The sequence below is a fragment of the Anas acuta genome, chromosome Z (genome assembly GCF_963932015.1).
Source record: "Anas acuta chromosome Z, bAnaAcu1.1, whole genome shotgun sequence".
Lineage (NCBI taxonomy): Eukaryota > Metazoa > Chordata > Aves > Anseriformes > Anatidae > Anas > Anas acuta.
Genome location: NC_089017.1, coordinates 19,629,432 through 19,648,410, shown reverse-complemented (window position 1 = coordinate 19,648,410; position 18,979 = coordinate 19,629,432). Strand labels below are relative to the sequence as shown.

At 35.3% G+C, this 18,979-nt stretch overlaps 1 protein-coding gene across 2 annotated transcripts in view; it reads left to right on the top strand.

Moving 5' to 3' along the window:
* JMY (junction mediating and regulatory protein, p53 cofactor) overlaps positions 1–16,382 on the top strand; it is a 71,938-nt gene extending 55,556 nt beyond the window's left edge. The window contains exons 7-11 of one of the 2 annotated variants that reach the window (XM_068667659.1): positions 965–1,051; positions 3,255–3,350; positions 4,658–5,210; positions 7,585–7,895; positions 11,011–16,382. In XM_068667659.1, the coding sequence (XP_068523760.1) occupies positions 965–1,051; positions 3,255–3,350; positions 4,658–5,210; positions 7,585–7,892 (1,044 nt within the window). In that variant the 3' untranslated portion in view covers positions 7,893–7,895; positions 11,011–16,382. Of the gene's footprint in view, positions 1–964; positions 1,052–3,254; positions 3,351–4,657; positions 5,211–7,584 lie in introns of both variants that reach the window. The other variant, XM_068667658.1, reaches the window with a different exon arrangement.
* Positions 16,383–18,979: the final 2,597 nt, after the last annotated feature.

The following is an 18,979-nucleotide window of genomic DNA, read 5'->3' as shown; positions in this document are numbered from 1 at the left end:
TCCAAGTAATGTGTGACTGTGAAGTGCCTGTCTGGCTCCAGCCACTCAGTCAAGCTGATGGATCCTGGGATGCCCCATAGGTTCTTCCAGTCACAGTCACACTCCAAACTGTTTCCTAGTAGTGGCCCCTCTTATACAGCCATGAGTCTTGTTTCCAACTACACATCTGACCTTGTTCTAGTTCTGTCTGGTGCCAGTACTGGCTCCAATTTCATGGCCTACAAGGGATGTCCTGTCCCTCAGAATTGTCCTATGAAGTTGTCCATCACTTCTGTACTCGAAGGGTATGCCCCATGCTTATTCTTTGCAACAGATGGTTAAATCAGGTCTTATTATATAATATACCTTAAGTTTGAGTGTCATGCTTCTTCTTGTTATCTACTGTAACATGTCCCCTTTTCTTTTAATCTGTTCTTATTCTCAGGCAATGTAATAAATACTTGTTTCTAAAACAGATACTACAGCCACAAACTTGGTATAACAAGTAAACTGTGTTTGCATAAAATTGTAACAACTTTATTAATGTTTGTGCTTTCATATTACAAATGCAAAAGATAAGCTCGCACCTGTAAATGGAAGCTACCTACTTGCATAAACATACATAATACATAATTATTATCCATATATACAAATGCATGGAGCTACACAAGGCTTTTATGAAGTACTTGACAAATCAGTATTTCTTGCCACTTACATACTTATAGAAGAGACTTTTCAAGCAGCTGTTACTTGTATATTCTTTTGACAGCTAAAAGTTATGTTTGTTGTGTTTTTTTCCTCTTGCTTTGTTTCCATTTTATGGTTTTATTTGGAAGTTAAATCACCTTGGTTTAATTAGGTTGTCTGAAATGGGCTTAATTTTTATTTTCCTATTTCTTAGCACTGTTTGTGAAATACTACATTATGAATTGAAAATTAGTATTTAAAATTCATACTTTATAGATAATATTTGATGTCTCTACAGGAGATTTGTATTGCAAAGCATAATGAAAAGATCCAGCAGCATCACCAGAGTGAGGAGGAGTACAAAATGCACCATAATGTTCAGCTAGTAAGTTCAAGTTTTCTGCTTTTCAGCTTAGCCTTTAAGTTAATAGCTTGCATTCTTTATTATACAGTCATTAGTATTCAAAGTGATAGCTCTTTTAAAAAGATGGTGTGTATCCCTGAACTTCAGATAATGGATTTTTATATCGTATTGTGCTGGTAAGTAAGAATGTATGCCTGTGTTAAGATGTCATTCAGTCCAATCAAGTAAAAAGGTTCAATAATACTAGGTTCACAGTCCAAGTGATTACTGTTAGACTTAAAGCTGCATGCAAAATTTGTTATGATGTGCACATAGAAGATTCTAGACATCTGAGTACAGCATGAGGTATGCTGAAATGAGTAAAGAAACCATCCACATTTATTCTTGCAAGGTAATAAGCTTGCTCTTCCTCTTTTCACTACAAAAGAAAGCAATTGGATTGTGTTGTGTAATACAGTTCTAGCTGTATACTCCACAGTTCTCTGCAGTCTTATCACAAGAGTAGGCTGCCTAGTCTGACTGTTGTGCTGTACATAATAGACTTTATTTTAAAGAGTATTCAAACTCTGGGCTAGGTCTTTGGAGCTGATACAGTATCAATATTTAATAAACATCACTGACAAAGATGCATTGAAATCCAAGTCTTCTTAGTTCAGGCTTCATTTAGATTAGTGAAAGGGATTCTGTTTCATCCTTATACATTTTTAACATTGATACATTTGTCCAGGAAGTCAGCTGTATAATTTATTTTATGAAAAGGCTACTTGTAAAAGACCACATGTACTGGCATACTCTTCAGGAACTTAGAAATATACATTTTCAGTTCTTACAATGCAAAGGATTTTGCTTGTGGATTGCAGTCTATTTATCACTCATATTTAAGACTTGACAAATGTAAATTACTTTCTTGTCTCTCAAATATTACAGGGCTTTTTTGTTATTTCATGGATTTGCCAACTTGCATTATATACAAAGCATTTAAGCTGTTTTTAGTCCTTTTTATTCTGTAAATAATTTAAATTAAAATATCCAATATTACATAAAATAAATTTTCAGCCACTTTTTTCATGAAAAATTTTGAGAAGATAACCTCGGAGGTGTCCAAGCCTGAAACCAAATAAACGTTGCAATTTCACTGTGATTGCTAAAACAAACAGAACACACACATGGCCCACCTGCTCCTCCCTCAGGTTTGAGACTGCTTCAGGAAAAATTTGACTGGATTGCATATGAAAAATGCAGGCGTGGTGGTAGGAGAACTATCCTTTCTTCTTGTTATAATCTTTTCTTTGTACTTCTCTGTTAATTTATTTGCTCCATTTCTGTTACTTTCTTTCACCACATGCTTCTCCTTTTTGTTTCCTGTCCTTACCATTTTTCACACGTCATCCTCTTCTTTTCCCTAATGCATCCTAATGTATCTCCTTCAAAATCACAGGAGTTGGCTCTTTGTAAAGGACACCAGGAAACTAGCTGATTTCTGAAAACAACAGGCAGGCAGACACTACTTTTATGTTGGTTGAATAAGAATAAAAGTTCATGAAGCTGATAATCTGAATGTTAATGACATTTATGAGCTTTTACTCACTTAATGCTGTAAGCCTTTTAAGAATTAAGGCTCATGTTAATGCTCAGATTTTTCTTTGTAGTTGTTTGTTCTATGCCTCATCATTCTTCTGATAATTCCTGTACTTATGCATAGAGCAACTTTTGCCATCTGATAACTAGTGTCCATTTTTCAATTTATTTTCAATAAATTTGACTGCAGCGTTTTCTTCAAAGAATTAGTAACTTTGCTGAAATTTTATGAAGAAGAATGACTAGTTAAAGGAGGTGGATCCACATGTGTTTCCACTGCAGTAAGATCTCCAAACAAGAAAAAATACTACTGTCTTAGCTGCAAGGAAGAGCTTCAAATGTTTATTTAAAGAAGATTATTTAATCCAGCTTGATTTTCAGTAAAGTTCCAGTCAAGTATTCCAAATTCAGACTGAAATCTTTCTTTATTGAGTTTTGTATTTCACTGAGGTTATCAAATATGAAATTTATACTATTTTTCAAGGGGAAAACAAAGGCACAGTTTTGAGGTTCAGAAATGTGTTTATTGGAGAGAAATACATTGTTAGGTAATTCATTAAAACTAGTAGAGTTATTTTCATGCAGTATTTTTATGATGCTAAACGTGGCATTGCGTGTAACAGTTATTTTCCATATATTTTCTCAGAAGCGAGAACAACTGCAAGATGAAGAGGAAAGAAAGAGCTCCTGGGTTAGTCAGGAACGACAGAAAACACTGGACAGACTTCGCACATTTAAGCAGGTAAAAGAAGAATTGTTGTTCTTCTTTTACAAGTTTTTCTTCCGCAAAACAAATTTTTACTCATTCCAGGACTATACTATACTACTAGGTATTTTCTTTCATTGTTCACTTACATATTCTTTGGAAAATTTACAACAAAATACAGTACTGGTGGTAGCAAATCCCTCTGGTCATTGCATTATCAGTACCATAATAAGCTTCTGTTGTCTGTCACGTATGCATATTATGTCAAGACATTTAGCAAACTTTTAGAAAAGAAATATGATCCAAAAGATACTTCCTACAAGGAGCATTGTCATCTGACATAGCCCCACTACCACTTGTTAAAACACCTGCCAGTACCTGTCCCTTCCTATTATAATGTTAGTATCAGAAAATCAATAGAAGATGGAATGAAGGAGAGAAAGTAAGGAAAGGAGCTGAAGTGCAGGCAAATTGAGACTGTATTGATTCTGTATTAATTGGTGAAGACTAAGTTAGTTACGAGATAGAAGTTTCTTTACTGGAAAGCTGTCTTGCTTGTCAGCATACTCTTCATATCCCTATTTTTTGCAAGGCTTTTGAATTGCATAGACTCAGTAAATTGAGGCAAGTTTACTTATTTTAATCATTTCTTGTTAGTGAACTGACTTTTTACATGAGTATGTTTATCTTGATACAATCTCTCTTGCTTTAGGCTTGTCACAATTTTAAAAAATATTTTAGACCTGTCTTTTAGAAGCAGTTTTTACTTTTGCATTAAAAAAAAACAACAACAAAACTTGTTTGAGGAGACAGACACACCAAATTTAGGAACTAAATTAAAACCACTTTGGAAATTCTAAAAATGTTTGATACTTTTAAGAGGTAACTTTTTAAGCAGTGTAATTCACATCTACAGCCAGCATATTAGTTCAGAGAGGAGTTTGTTGCAGAGAGAGCCATTGACCAGAGTTAGAGAAGAGATGCAAGAGAATTCAAAATGGAATTCTGAATTTTTGTTTTCAGAAAAAACAATTTTGAATGTACAGTCAGATTATTAGTGAAATCTTAATTTTAACTCACGTGTATCTCTGATTAGACCTATCTGCATGTAAATTATGGCTTAACTAGAAATACGAAAATATGAAATAGCAATAAGAAAAGCGGATCGTATTTGCATAAAGGTAAGGATATATTTGCTTTGTTTTTATTTTTAGAGCAAAATGAATGAATATAATGGACAAATTCTACTTGTCAGAAAGGTAAACCCTAATGACAAGTATTTAATACCTAAAATGCTGTGCTTGCATGTACTTATCTAATTGTAAATATCTTATTCACTCTAGCGGTACCCTGGGCAAGTAATACTTAAATCAACCAGACTACGACTGGCTCATGCAAGAAGAAAATGTGCAGCCAGTTCGGTGTCCTCTGTAGATCAGCCTCAATCTTTGCCAGCAACCATACAAACCCAAGATAAAAGTGAAGAGGTGGAATTGGAAAGTGCAGTTCAGCCTTTGCAAGTGCAGGAATCCACAAGCTTAGAACAACTTCAAGATGTCTCGTTACCTCCCAATGGTGTTACCTCTGAACTGCCTCATGTTACTGCTTCTCCACTCATCAGTAATGAGTTTCAAACAGAGACTGTTACTGTAGTACCACTTCCACCCCCTTTGCCTCCACCTCCTCCACCTCCGCCTCCACCTTTGCCATCAAAGGAAGATGCCACCAAATCCTTAGAGAAAAGTGACAGCTTTGTTAAACGTCAAAGTGAAGAGAAGGGAGTCCAGCACTCTTCCAGTGTCCCAACAGCACATCTGTTTGACAGCAGTCAGCTAGTCAGTGCCAAGAAGAAACTTAAGAAGACAGGTGATCTAGAGGGTTTACAGAGAAGGAGAGGTAACGTTTTCATTTTTGTGTATTTATATGTAATATATATCAATTCCTCTTTTGAATTTCTATATAGAAAAGTGTATGCTGTGATTTAGTTATACTTATTGATGGGCTGAAGAACATTGGCAACTCAAAACAAATATTAGGACCCTCATGACAGCATAATGTATACATGTTCGGTTAAACAGAAAACACTTACAAATCCGATTATGTGATGCACCATGTCAGCCTAGCTCGAAAATGGAGCTAAACATGCCTAAAAGAATCTTTTCATACCTTGTTTACAGCTTAAAAATGCAAATACTATATGCTTAACCTGAGGGTTCAGTGTTTTCTTAATAACAGAATTTTACATAATTTATGATCTAATAAGATGAATACTTGTCTTGGGACATAGGAAACCTTGAGAATGTTTTCTTCAAGGTTTCTTCAAATTTTCGTACAAAAATCCACAAATCGTGACGTCAACTTGAGATCTGAATAAGAATGTACAAACTTAACTACAATTGAGAATTAAACATGTCATAATTCAGTCAAGCATCTTAACTTCATTGGAAACTGAGGTGAGTAAATAGAGCACAGGGTTAAGTTAGATCTGTTACAGCTTTACTGTATGATTCTGTGCTGTTTTCTTTTAACTGTTTATCACATATTTAAAATGGGGAGATAGCAGCCATGTTTGAACAAAATGATGTTTAGAAGAAAACTGCAATATTAGAGTTTTTATTTGAAACATGGAGATGGGATCTTCAAAAGCACTTGTCTGCACCATTCATTATCGTAGGAGTTGCTGAGAAAAAGTACCTCAGGTGGACCTTGATTCACACTGCTGCAATGTGACTGCAATAAATTTCTATTAAAAATTCTGTTTTTGTCAGTTACAACTGCAGTAGACATCCCTCAATCAACATTTCTCCTCATCCATATAAAATCAAAATTACAGCTGTTTTCATCTATCAGGCAGAAGCAAGAGTGTTTCTTCCTTAATGCTCCTTAAATTGCTAAAATGCCTTGAAACAACTGAATAGTTATAGAATTAAGTTCTTATGAGACTTGCAGGCCACAGGTATGGTATCTTCAGTTCGTTATCAATTTTGCTGCTGCTGTGCTCTGTTTTTATTTTTCTGTAGTCCTATTTTTTTATTTTTCTGATATCAATTCTAGCTTTCAATTTTGCATAAAACATATAAGTGCAATTTGATATACTTCATAAAACACCAAATACAAAATTAAATTATATCCTCCCCCTTAAGAGTATCATTAATGTTCATAGCTGTACACTACCTGTTGCTCTGTATTCCATGAGATGTTTCAACTCTCTAAAGAGCTTCAGAAATGTCACTCTGCAAGAGATGAGTGTTCTATAATCCTTCCTTTCTCCTTTAAACTGCAAACCTTATATCTTCATATCTTTTCCTCATGTCTATTCTGACTGTCTGGGCTGTTAGTCACCTGGACAAGGTCCACTCATAAATACAAAGTGGATTTTAAAAGTGTATTCTACAATATGAAGAAAAGAACTAGAGCTCTATATTCATCTGTGTGCTGCACTCTTATGTGCTAGTGTATGCTGACTAGTTTGGATTGTTTTACTTTATTGTATCACATTTTGAGACATAGAAATCTGCCTCTCGTTCTTGTATAGAGCCTGACTTTATTTCTGCAGATAATGTTTCAAATTGGTGATAAAGGAAGGATTTCTGATAAAGAATAAGCTCTTATTTCTCTGTCTTCATTAACTATAAAGGAAAGGAATTTATATAGGCACTCGGTAACGGTGCCTATATAGGTGACATATCTGAATCCAAAGGAGCAGGAAGATGTTCCTGTTGCAACTGGCTGTACTGCTTTCCTCACTGGCATGTAGTAGTATTCATATTACCTACTATATCTAAAATATAAATGCAAGCGCTGGGGATATAGATTCTCCACTCTGCTTGCATTCCTGTGACTGCACAATCCAGTACTTAAGACACATGTTTGTTACCTGAGTTTCAAAGTCAAGAAATGGGAAGTAATACACACTTTGATTTGGCTTACTGCAGCTATTCTGATTTTCTGGACTGCAAACAGGAAAGCTGTCTTGTCCAAAAAGTTCTACCGCTGTCCTCTTAGGAGGTTACATGGTTCCAGAGATTATAATTGCCTGTATAATCCAATTTTGTCCTGGTAATAAAGAAGATTTGGAGGCTAACACAAAAACAGAGCTACAGAATGATAAAATTGATAATACTAGTGTCTCCTGTATTTTTATGGTATAGGACTAGTACATGAATTACTACATTTTGTACAATGGCTACATTTTGTTATATAGGAAACATAATTGGATACTGAATAAATTTAGTAAAAGTCATACTGAAAGTCTTTTGATTTACTGCAGTGAGTTCCCCGATGGATGAAGTGCTGGCTTCCTTGAAGCGTGGGAGCTTTCACTTAAGAAAAGTTGAGCAGAGAAGTCTCCCTCCTTTTCCTGATGAAGATGATAGCAATAACATCTTGGCACAGATCAGGAAAGGAGTGAAATTGAAGAAAGTGCAGAAAGATGTTCTGAGAGAATCCTTTACAATTCTGCCTGATACTGACCCTCTGACAAGGAGCATCCATGAAGCATTGCGACGAATTAAGGAAGCATCGCCTGAATCAGAGGATGAAGAGGAGAGTTTGCCTTGCACAGACTGGGAAAATTAACCTGTAATTAACTTACGTTTAAAAAAAATCTATTCAACATTTTTTATAACAATAGCTGCTAAGCCTCAGGTTATGCAATCTAGGGGACATAGTATGAATGTGACTAAACTGTCTGATGTACAACATGACAAAACATGCACATATGAATTTAGTATCACTGACTTTTCAAAAGAATTAAGGTTTCTATTAAGAAAATTTTATAAGGCAACATCTTAGTCCTGTTCTTGTTTGAATACTTTTGCTGAATAGTGACAGGACTGCTCCTATAATAAATAAATAAAAGCTCTATTTTATTTAGTAAATTTGAAGGGACTGTTTGCAGCTTATAAAACAGCTTAAAAATCCTTTTAAGTAACAAAGCAGCACAGTCACTTTTGGACATACCCTATAATTATTTCTAATTACCTTTGGCCTTGTGAAAATGTAGTGTTCAGACTGAATAGCTCCAAATCAAGAATGATTAGATTTGACTGCTGGACACACTGAAATCTCATTGGTTACCCTGTGTGACTGACTCTTTGATAGCTTGGTTTCAATTTGTGAACACTCTGACTTAATTGAATTTCTAAACTATAAACAGTAAATGTACAATTTATACTTCTGCTACTCATACAAATCCCGTGAACTTTCTTTATATGAAACTACAGTGCCTGAAAGTATAGATATTAGACTTCTGCAGATGAAGTTAGTGATTTCAGAACAAAATAGAGATTGGCAAGAAAGGAGGTTTCAAATTTAAGGCTGTATCAGCCTTAATTCTTGATTACAACAGCATTGTCCTTCTCTGGTGATTCTTTTCTGCTACTGGTGTGCAGATGAGCTTAAGTCTGAATGAAAGGTCCCACTAAACTTATTTGTGAGTATTTAAAATCTGGAGAAAAGAGAGGTGTGACAATCTCTAAAGAATTTAAAAATCTGTTCAGAAATTGAAGAGCATGGCAGATAAATATTTACAATCCTTGCAACACAGCTAGCAGTAGGAAGAAGATAACCTTTTTGGATGCTTTCACTCAGGCAATTCTATACTGGTTATTTTTTACTGTAGCTGTAGTGTGGCTATTGGTACAGCTGTTCAGGAAGTGATGGTGATGTAACTCATCATCTGCTGAATATTGTTCCAATTGTGTAATACTGTCTCAAATTGTTCATTGGTATGCCATTTTCAAATAATTCTATTTAAGATTTTAAAAAAGTAAAATAAATGTTGCTTTTATTTTCTTATGAAATAGCAAATCAGTAGTGTGACCAATACCTACTGTTTAACCATGGTGTGTTCCTACTATACGAAACATACTAGTACATGTATTTTTGGAGTTGAGGAGTGCAGATAGATGTACTAAACTTGTGCTGAAATTCAAAGTCCTCTATTAGTTTGCATATTGAAAACTCCCATTCTCACAGCCCTTTAGAAATGAAGTCATAGGTATAAGAAACTTGCCTTGGAATTGACTTGGTTTCTCAATGTAATTATTCCCTCTTCATTTCCTAGATAACCTAGCAAGAATACTCTTTAACACTATAGAACTTGTAAGCAAATTTACTTTTTCTTTTTTTAAATCTAATTGGTGGACCCCCTAACAATCTTCCATTGGGACTGTATCCTCTTAGGAGTTTTATGCGCACATTATTCTACAATATAAATACACACTTTTCTCTGCTGTCTTTCACAGCCCTTTAAAAGCAGTTCAAAGTGTAGGTTGAAAATCACAGCCATGCAGTATCTGTAGGGCCCAGTGCTTGTCTCCTTTTTAAAGGAGTACTGACCTGAATATGAATTATCTTGCCAGTTTACAGCTAAGATCTTTTCCCTTTTTAAGGATGTACTCCTGCCACACACTGAAGTCCCAGTAAATATTTGGACCTAAAGCAGGGTGCACTGTCACTGTTCTTTGTGCTTGCTCCTTGGAGTTTTCCATGCATCTGGGATCTGCTCTCTTACCAGTATCTTATTTCATTACGAAAAATATCCTGTTTTCATGAGATGAGACTTCAAATTCATGCTATGGAATTATGTGAAATAATCTGATAGACCAGCAAGTTGAAACAAAGCCCTTGTGAAATTCAGCTGAATGAACTTTTCACATAGATGAGTGGTCACCCAGAATTTATTACACAGGAATAAAATCTAACAGAAATCTGTTGTAGAATAATGTTTCTTACTATTATCAGTTAGTGCTGTTCTCAGTTTAATACCATGCTTTATTTAGAAAAGATTGATCGACTAATTTCTAGGTTAAGTTCTGCATATCCAAAAATAGCTGCATAGAAATTTTAGGATCAAAGAAGTTATATAAAAGTACATTGGCACCTTTGTTACAAACTTCATTTAATATGTACACATCGTTGTAGGCTAAATGTAATGCAATTATTTGCCTTAAGAATAAAAGCTAAATTTGATATGATTTATGTTTATCAAATGCCAAAAAGTGTCTTAGTTCACATGCAGTAGAGGAAAGAGTATTAACAATGTACTGAAGTCATTTCCTTACTTATTGAGGTTTGAAGATAAAAAAATAGTAATTAGTTCTTACAGGAGATCTAGTCATCTCTTTTATTAGCTGCTATATGAGTTAACTTCTGTGTAGCTATGTTACTACCTTTTCTTTAAGAGCACTTCCTTCCTTATGGACACTCTAAGCCACGTACAATAGTGTTGAGGTATTCCATGTGTCTGAAGTACAGCTGAACAACCATTATAAAGATGTAGTAGCTTCCATACAATAGCACAGAATCTTGGTTATCAAAAGTCTCCCAAGCTTTTATAGCTCTTGAAGATCATAATAGTACATTTGGAGGACTCTAAGTAATTCAAAGCCCACATTCCTGGGAGCAGTGGACAAAGTAACTGGGTGAAGAAGTGGCTTTTGTTCTCCCTTCTGCTCTAATTCAGGGCCTCTCCAAGCTCAGATGTGTGTTCACTGCCAACAATACCAAAAGGAAAAAAAGACCCAGTCATATGTTGTGCTAAAGTGTCATTAGGCCTAGGAGCAAAGAGAACCGAGGCTTTTAAAGACATACCTTAGTACTGCATGTTGGAATTGCCTAATACATTGATCAGAGAGGATTTGTGAAGCTGTTTAGCTTTTCAGATGTTCCTTTTTTTTTTTCCTCCAAACAGGTGACTTACAGCCACTGGAGTGAGAAAAGAAACCCCAGTTGAAGATTACTTTTCCTCTTCATTTCTGAATATTGAGAGCCAGCAGTTTTGACCATCAATTCCCCAGGAGGTTTTTTTGGCAAAGAAATAGCATTTCTTTGGCAAAAGATTAGCACCTGGAAAAAATGACCTGAAATGTTACTTTTCAGATCACTTTTTTCTTTATTTGTTCCAAAATTCTGGTTGGAGTAGAAAGCTAAGTTGTTTAGACATGCATTTCATATAACCAAGAATGCCCAATTCATAAGCACTTTTCATATTTGTGTTACTAATGTGTGGCCAGTTAAGTGAAGGGAGTTGAGAGAATACTTGCATTTAACTAACTTTGGGATTTGGCTGAAACAACAGCTATAAAATCCACCCTTCACTGCACTGAATATATCATCTGCTTGAAAACCAATTAAATAGCTCCTTGCAGAGAAGCTTGCTATGTAGCAGTGTGATGTTACAGAAAGAACAGAATTTCTAGTTGCGCTACTGTAGCTGAAATTCAGTGTTGTGCAACCAAGATTTTTTTCTTCTTAGTTTGAAGAACTGTGTGTCAGGATGAAAAACAACACGTGGCTACAACATAATGAGAAGTAAGAGTTGAATTCAGTACATATTCAAGAATGTATTTGTTCCTAGTATGGTACAATTTAGCAAGACATACTGCAGCACCTTTTTAGAAGGTCATTTGTAGTATTAAACCTTTTTAAAGTAGACGTTTTCATGCTTTCTTAAAATAATATTTAGCTATGGAAAACAACGTTAGTTATACTTTATCATTTACTATAAGAAGCAATATTTTGTAATTTCATACTTAAAATTATTTTTCTTTTTGGTTTAAAATGGCTTTGTTTAAATACTGTAAGCAGCCTTCTTTAAAAAAAAAAAAAGATCAAAGCACTTAAACATACTAATACTTCAGTTGCTTCTCTTGCTGTTTTTTATTATTCTCTTTAGTGGCTGCAAAAAAATATTTGTATTTCATACCCAAAAGCCTGTTTTCTGAAAAAACAGCTTCCTTTTGATCATGACTGTTTTTTTTTTTCAAAGGAGAGTTATAATTTCCTCTGCAGTGAGTTCTTAGTAGTAATCATAAACTTCATGGCTAATAGCTGCAGGCAGCTACACTTACAATAAGTATCACAATAGTAAGAGGTATGCCAGTACAGAGAGAGATAGTATTGGACCATCTAGAAACTCCATATGATATTAAAATAAAAAAGCCCATTAAAATTTTTAAGGAAGCTTAAGTTTTTACTAGCATTGTAGTTTTACTAGCATGACATACACTGTGTTTGAGAAGTACACGGTCCCTGTCCTTTGTGTAGTGTGTTCCATTCACTTTTCCTTTTGTGAAGGACAAACTACTATGTGAATGATTTTTTTAAAGTGGAATTATGCATTGCTGCTGTCACATAACGGAACATATACTGTGTCAATGTTTATAACAGGAGATTTCATGTCTTGCCATTTACTTTTTTAAACAGGAGCAGGAGTACTTACCTTAGCAACAGACTATATAACCTACAGGAACCTCAGATGTTGGACCCTTCAGCTGTTATGCTGTGGCTGTCCTGAAATTAAAGCTCTATCAAACATCTCAAATGGATGCCACTTTACCCTTGCTATTGACAGGCATTTTTTTAACCTTGTTGCCTTATTTATAGTTAGCAAACATTCATTTTCAAAGCACCCATGAGCAGCATTATTCCAGAGATGTATTGATTTTGATGTATGTATTCATTGCCAGGTCTGTATGCTTCTCTCCTGAGAAGATCAGCTCTATAAAATGCTTGATACTGGCTTTCTAAGGACCTAAAACCACAAGGTATATTTTTCGTAAACTGCTTCTCTGAACTAAAGAGTTAGACAGCTTATAAGCACACCATCTAATACCATGCTCATGCAGCAGTAATAGTGATTTCAAAATTTATCATTATCATCTGACATTGCCTGTACTGTATGTAACCTGTGATGTGTTTTTGCTCTATGTTTGTCTACACTTCCAGTCATACCGCACTTAAAACTGAGTTAATCAAATATTTTTTTGGCCATAGCACAAAGAAGAACTATGATGTAGAATGGTAATTCAAATTACATAGTTCATCTGAATCTTTGTGCTATGTTAATTAGTGGTGATTGAGCAACTTTTACGTCAATTTTCTCCTGTTTTCCAGCCTGCATTTTTATTCCTTACAGTATGGATATGGGACACCAGCAAAATTCCAAGTCAAGAGAAAATAGTGTAATTTTATGATACAGGTGCAATGGTCCCTTTGCACAGTGTTTGTGTCTACAGTTTACCGTTGTGTTGTGATATATCTAAATAGCTCAATGCTTTACTGTACTACGATCTTCAGATTTATTTGCCATGTGATCTGTCGATTTTGCCTTGAAAATGTGTGCATGATGAGAAAAAAAATACAAAATTATTGTCCTTAATCTGTTCTATATTTAGTTGAAATCGTAGATTCCTGTAATAGCTTAGTTTATAGAAACGGATTTCTTATAGTAGCAAGTGTTTTATGTGCACACAAATAGAAGTTGTTATGCTGAGCAGAGCAGTTTGTATCAGTTCAGAACTGCCATCTTCCATGTGGAAAGTAAATGTTTTTTCCCCCCACATACTGCTAAAACCCCAAATGCTTGATTTTTAAGCTTCCATGAGTCCCTAGATGTCACAGTTTCACATAAGTCTCCATTGTGATATAAAAATTGTGCGTATGTAGAGTACAGTTAATGCATAAAACTTCCCATTTTTCTCTGCAATGTGAAGTTCTGCAGTGGCATGGCTGAAGCAGCAAATGGGGGAAGTATTTCCACAAGAAATTTAGAGATATTAGGACAATCCTACATGAAATTTGGTTCCTCCATAGCTAAGAAAATTTCTGATGAATATGTTGGACCTTGAGAAATCGTAGCAAGCATCATGACAGGAAAAAAAAACAAAACAGTTAAACATATGCACAGAAAGAGAACGTCATTGTGGTGGCTGCCTTCATCTGTTGTTAGTCACTTATCTTAAAGGAGTGTGTCATTTTTCAGCCTTTTTTGATCTTTAGAAACTTGCTTTCTTGCTTCAAGTTAAAGTTGTTGTAGTATCATATAACTGATCCAGTGAGATAAAGAGTTGGAGTGCATAATGTTTATTGTGTAAATGAGGACTGAAAAATCTTGAATGAGTGGGAACAGGAAATACTGAGTTTCTGTTTACATAACCAAAACGTAAGGTAAACAGGAAGTTTTTCCTCAGAAATAGAGTTTGCATCAACATGAATTTCATCCTTGCATTCACAGAAGTTCCAGATCCTTAAAAAATGACCAGTATTCTTAGTTTGTTCACATTCTTACTCTTCTCATGTCTTAGTTAAATAACCTGTCTAAGGTAGATGAATGCTTTTTTACCTTCCTTAAGCATCTCCTAATTTTTCATTTTTTAAATCTGATGGTCTGCATCCTACACCAGACGCTTTTAAAACAAATTAGCATAAATACATATTGTGTTCTTTTGTGGCTGCATCAGGGGTAGGACTCAACATACTTTACCACATTATTTGAAAAGAATCATTTTGAGCATAAGCACTATATTCTGTAATGTCTAATATTAAAGTAATGACAGGTGCATTATTGAAGATGCAACTTATTGAGAAGAGGAAACAAGCTTGTATTGGTTAATGTTCCCCTTATTCATTTGTTGCGCTGAATTTCAAGAGTGTAATTTGTAAATCAACTTTGTTCACATGTCTATCAGATTTTCATTATAATGCTTATGTAATTAAGTTATCCATATATGTAATGATTCCATAAGCATGGACAATACATTGTTATGTTTAGCACTACAGAATTAATGTTAAGAACAAGTGAAGCTTAATGCAAAGAAAAGGAGCAAACAGAAGCACCTTACTGGGAGAGCGTGTTGCATAATTTCAGTGCTGTGGGAGCTGACAGACAGTAGGTCATTCTAAGCTGGACTGCAAATTGCTCTTTGGTGTAAGCACATTGACATACTGCTATCAATGCTGTCAAAAGTACAGCAATGGCTGTTTTTAACCTATAAATATACTGTAATTTAAATTTTTCCTACAAAACAAATTTATATTTAATTGCTGCCTAATACATGTACGTAAAATTAGGATTTTTAGCAGGGTTGAGGGTGGGTGGGCATGCCAGTGTATTTTGGGGATGGGTTGTTGTATATACATTTCTTTGCACTTCCTGTTCAGTTTAACTATTAATCCAAAACTCCCAGCTCTGACTGTCGTGAGTCTGCAACCTGACACTTATGTATTTTTATTCAGGTCTGCTATATTGTGTGGCACAGAGCTCCAGAATTTGACAGAAAAGGTCTTTCCATTCTCAAATGTGAATACTCTGATGTACCTCTAACATGGAAAATGACCAAGCAATGAATTTTACTCTGCTGAGTTTAATGTTACTGTGGAGTGTTATTTAAATCTGATACCTAAGGCTGTTAACCAATGGTGTGTCCATTTAGGAAAAGTATGAAGGGTGATTGTTATTTCAGTGGGTATAGTCCAAACTCTGCAGAGATTTTATTCTAGATACTGTCACCTGTTCAGTAACTAGTTTGCCTTAGACTGGCTTGACTTTCAGATTCTTTCAGGAGCATTTTTTTATTTCTGAATTACAGAATAGATATTGGGGATAAGGGACACTTCGTGTGTCCCAGCACATTACTATAGTTGCTATATGTTTTGGATTTTGTCTTACATATTTATGAATACATCATTATAAGATGAAAGAAATATAGATGGCTGCAGATTGTCTTGCATGAATGACATCAGTAAAGGTTAATGACACTAGCTTCTTTTTTTAAGCCTGTTGAATAAGAAATAATCGAACCAGTTTGCCATTCACTAGCTTTGTGCAATATTATTGGTAGAATCAAACACTAGCACACTGTGCTTGGCTTTAAGGAAGCTCTTTAACACCATTATATTCAAAAGGACATATTAAATGCATATTTTATTGTAAACAACTGCAAATTTGCTATACCTAAAAATGCTTAATGGTATAAAGTATTAAGCAACAAGTATCTTTAAGAAAAAAGGTAAAAAACTAAGCAAAAATTTCCAGCAATACCTAAAAACTAAAAAAAAAAAAAAAATAACTGTCTGCCTTTTGCTCTTTTTTCTTTACTGCGGCTTTTCTGCAATGCAAGTTTATTGCTGTGTATCATGGTTTTTTATTTTCTTGACTCAGAAGTTTAAACCTGTACACAAAGTACTGAACTCACCTTCTTGTATTTGCGATGTAACGTCATACTCACAGTTTTGGTGCTTAAAAATGATTCCTTTTTTCTTTATTAAAGGATATTTATTTGACCACTGTCTTGTTTTTACTTTGCATATATAGCAATGTTTGATTAAAAAAAAAAAAACAAAAAATTTGGTTCCCACAGAAAAAAAAAAAAAACAACAACAAAAAACATATATACTATAGTTTCCATTGTTATTCTTTTAGTTCTTCAAGCTGCCTTACTGTCATTGCTTAATGGCAGATGATTGTGTATAATCTATGTTGCAGCAAGGAGTAATATCTTTGTAAATTGTTATATAAATCAATTAGGTATTACAGAAGAACCTTGCTCTTAAGTAATGTGGGATAATTGAGCTTAAATACAAATAAAAAGTAGTTTCCATCTCTTAATGAAAAGACAAAAACCCTTTATTATCAGAGCAGAAATTTAAGTCCAGAAATGTTAAGAGCTTAGATCCCTTATTGCAGTCTCCTACGTTTTAGAGCTAGCTAGTGACAATGGCATTCTATGGAGAGAGAGAACAAGCCTTCAACTACAACCACTTAATTTACAAAGAGCCGTAATGATAATGGAAAAGCTCAAATTGAAAACCTTCACTATTTTTGATTTTTTGTTGTAAGTGCAATATAATATTTCAAAAACAAACTAGATTATGCGTGAATAACTCAGATACTTTACAGATATCGTTATGAGTGTTTTGAAGAAAGTTTCTACCTGTTTTCTGAAGGAAAAATACCCTAAAATCCACAGCTGATCATTTCCCAGACTAGTGTTGCCAGTTGTTTTTTTTTGTTTTGTGTGTGTGTGTGTGTGTGTAAGTAATACCACAAAATGAATATTATCTAGAGATAAAACTACAAAAATACTCATGGTGCATAGAGGTCCGTTTGCATTGTGCACCTTTTTCCTTCCAATCCTGTGTTTCTGGTACAACAACTGCATCATGGGTAAATCAAAGGCAGATTCTATGCCCAGCTGGTCCTTTAGCATGAAAAAAGAAAAGAAATAAACTGTGTACTTATGCAACAAGAACCATTTAGAGCTATATAATCCTGAGAAAAGTAGAAAAAATTACAATGTTTATAATAGCAACCTGAAGCAAAGGTTTGCTGGCAATGCAAACCTACACTGCAAAAAGTCTCATCAAAATACAAATCAAAATTTTTCTTGTATTGTTCGCCTCTGGTAATAATGGCATAAGCTATTAATTTTGCACTGTGGCAGAACAAGTAAGAAATCTGCTTTGAAATAAGCAAATTATTCAGTCATCTCTGACTATTGCTTGTGAAAGATGAGGATTATGTTTGTAGCCAGGGTGTATTCCTAAATGCTTTCACTGTGCTCAGCAGCATGCTCACAAGTCTGTTTCCACACATGTTTTGCTCCACAGAACAAACTTGTATGTAAGAGTATTTGTTGCCATCAACTGCTGTCTACCCTGGCATTGGCTCAAGCAGGTCAGGAGCTCCTTTTTTAATCAGTTTTAGGGGTATTCCTACAGCCTGGAAGTATGTCTAATGCATGCAGCAGATTTGCAAATTAGTGAATGGATCTGGATGCGCACTTCAAGGTAGCGGTGTGCTACTCAGAATAAGGCCTAAATGTGTGCACAACACACAGAAGATGGGAGATGGGTAGAACCATCGTTTATTTTTTTTTTCGTATTAGTTACATGTCAGATGGAAAGGTACATTGTAAATAAATACTAATTGGGCCACAGTCCATCTCTAAGTTATAAAACAGCACCTCTTTCTCACAGAAATCATGGGTATATTTAGGATTTGTTCCCCTTCCACCAGTTTATGATCAGTATATGAGGGGATGTGGGGAAGGGAGAGATAAATATGGTAATTGAGTTTGTTTCAAAACCTGAGAAATGTTCCTTTTTTTGGCAGCTCTTACTGCTGCTTCCCATTGTACAGGTTTTGCTCCTCCTATTGTAGCAGGGAGGTTACAGCAAGCCACCCGTGTGTCAGCACTGCCAGCAAATCCCAAGCTTTATGCTCATGCCACAAACAGCTTATGTAGATCTAATGCCATGAAGTTTTGTCAGCATGTTTTTTCCTCTTTTAGGATGGAGCAATGTAATTAACTGTAAAACATCTGTAAATTTCAGATGTAGTATGTAGGCCATGTAAGTGACGCAAGCATCACTTTGTTGATACTGCAAAAGATGACTCCAAAGGTTTTACCAGGTGACTACTGGCATGGCCATGTGGCCAGCCCCGGGTGCAGGCGTGAGCAGTTTTCCACTCTGCAGAACTGCAGTCATCTCACTGCCATCACAATGCCCTCCTGCCCCTTCCCCATTTGCTCCGAGACTCTCAGTTGTGTAACTCTCCAGACTTCATGCAAATCTGCATCCCTGTTGTGTTGAGTGCCTTGACTTTTGTCAAATGACAAAAGATGGCAGATCTTTGAAGATGGGGATCTTATTAATGTTTTGGGGATCTTATAAATGTTTACAAATACCTTAAATATGGGAGACAGAGGTATTTAGCCAACCTCTTTTCAGTGGTTTGTGGGGACAGGACAAGGGGCAATGGCCACAAAAGTGGTTACAGGCAGTTCTGCACCAAAATGCGAAAGAACTTCTTCACGGTGAGGGTGACGGAGCACTGGGACAGGCTGCCCAGGGAGGTTGCAGAGTCTCCTTCTCTG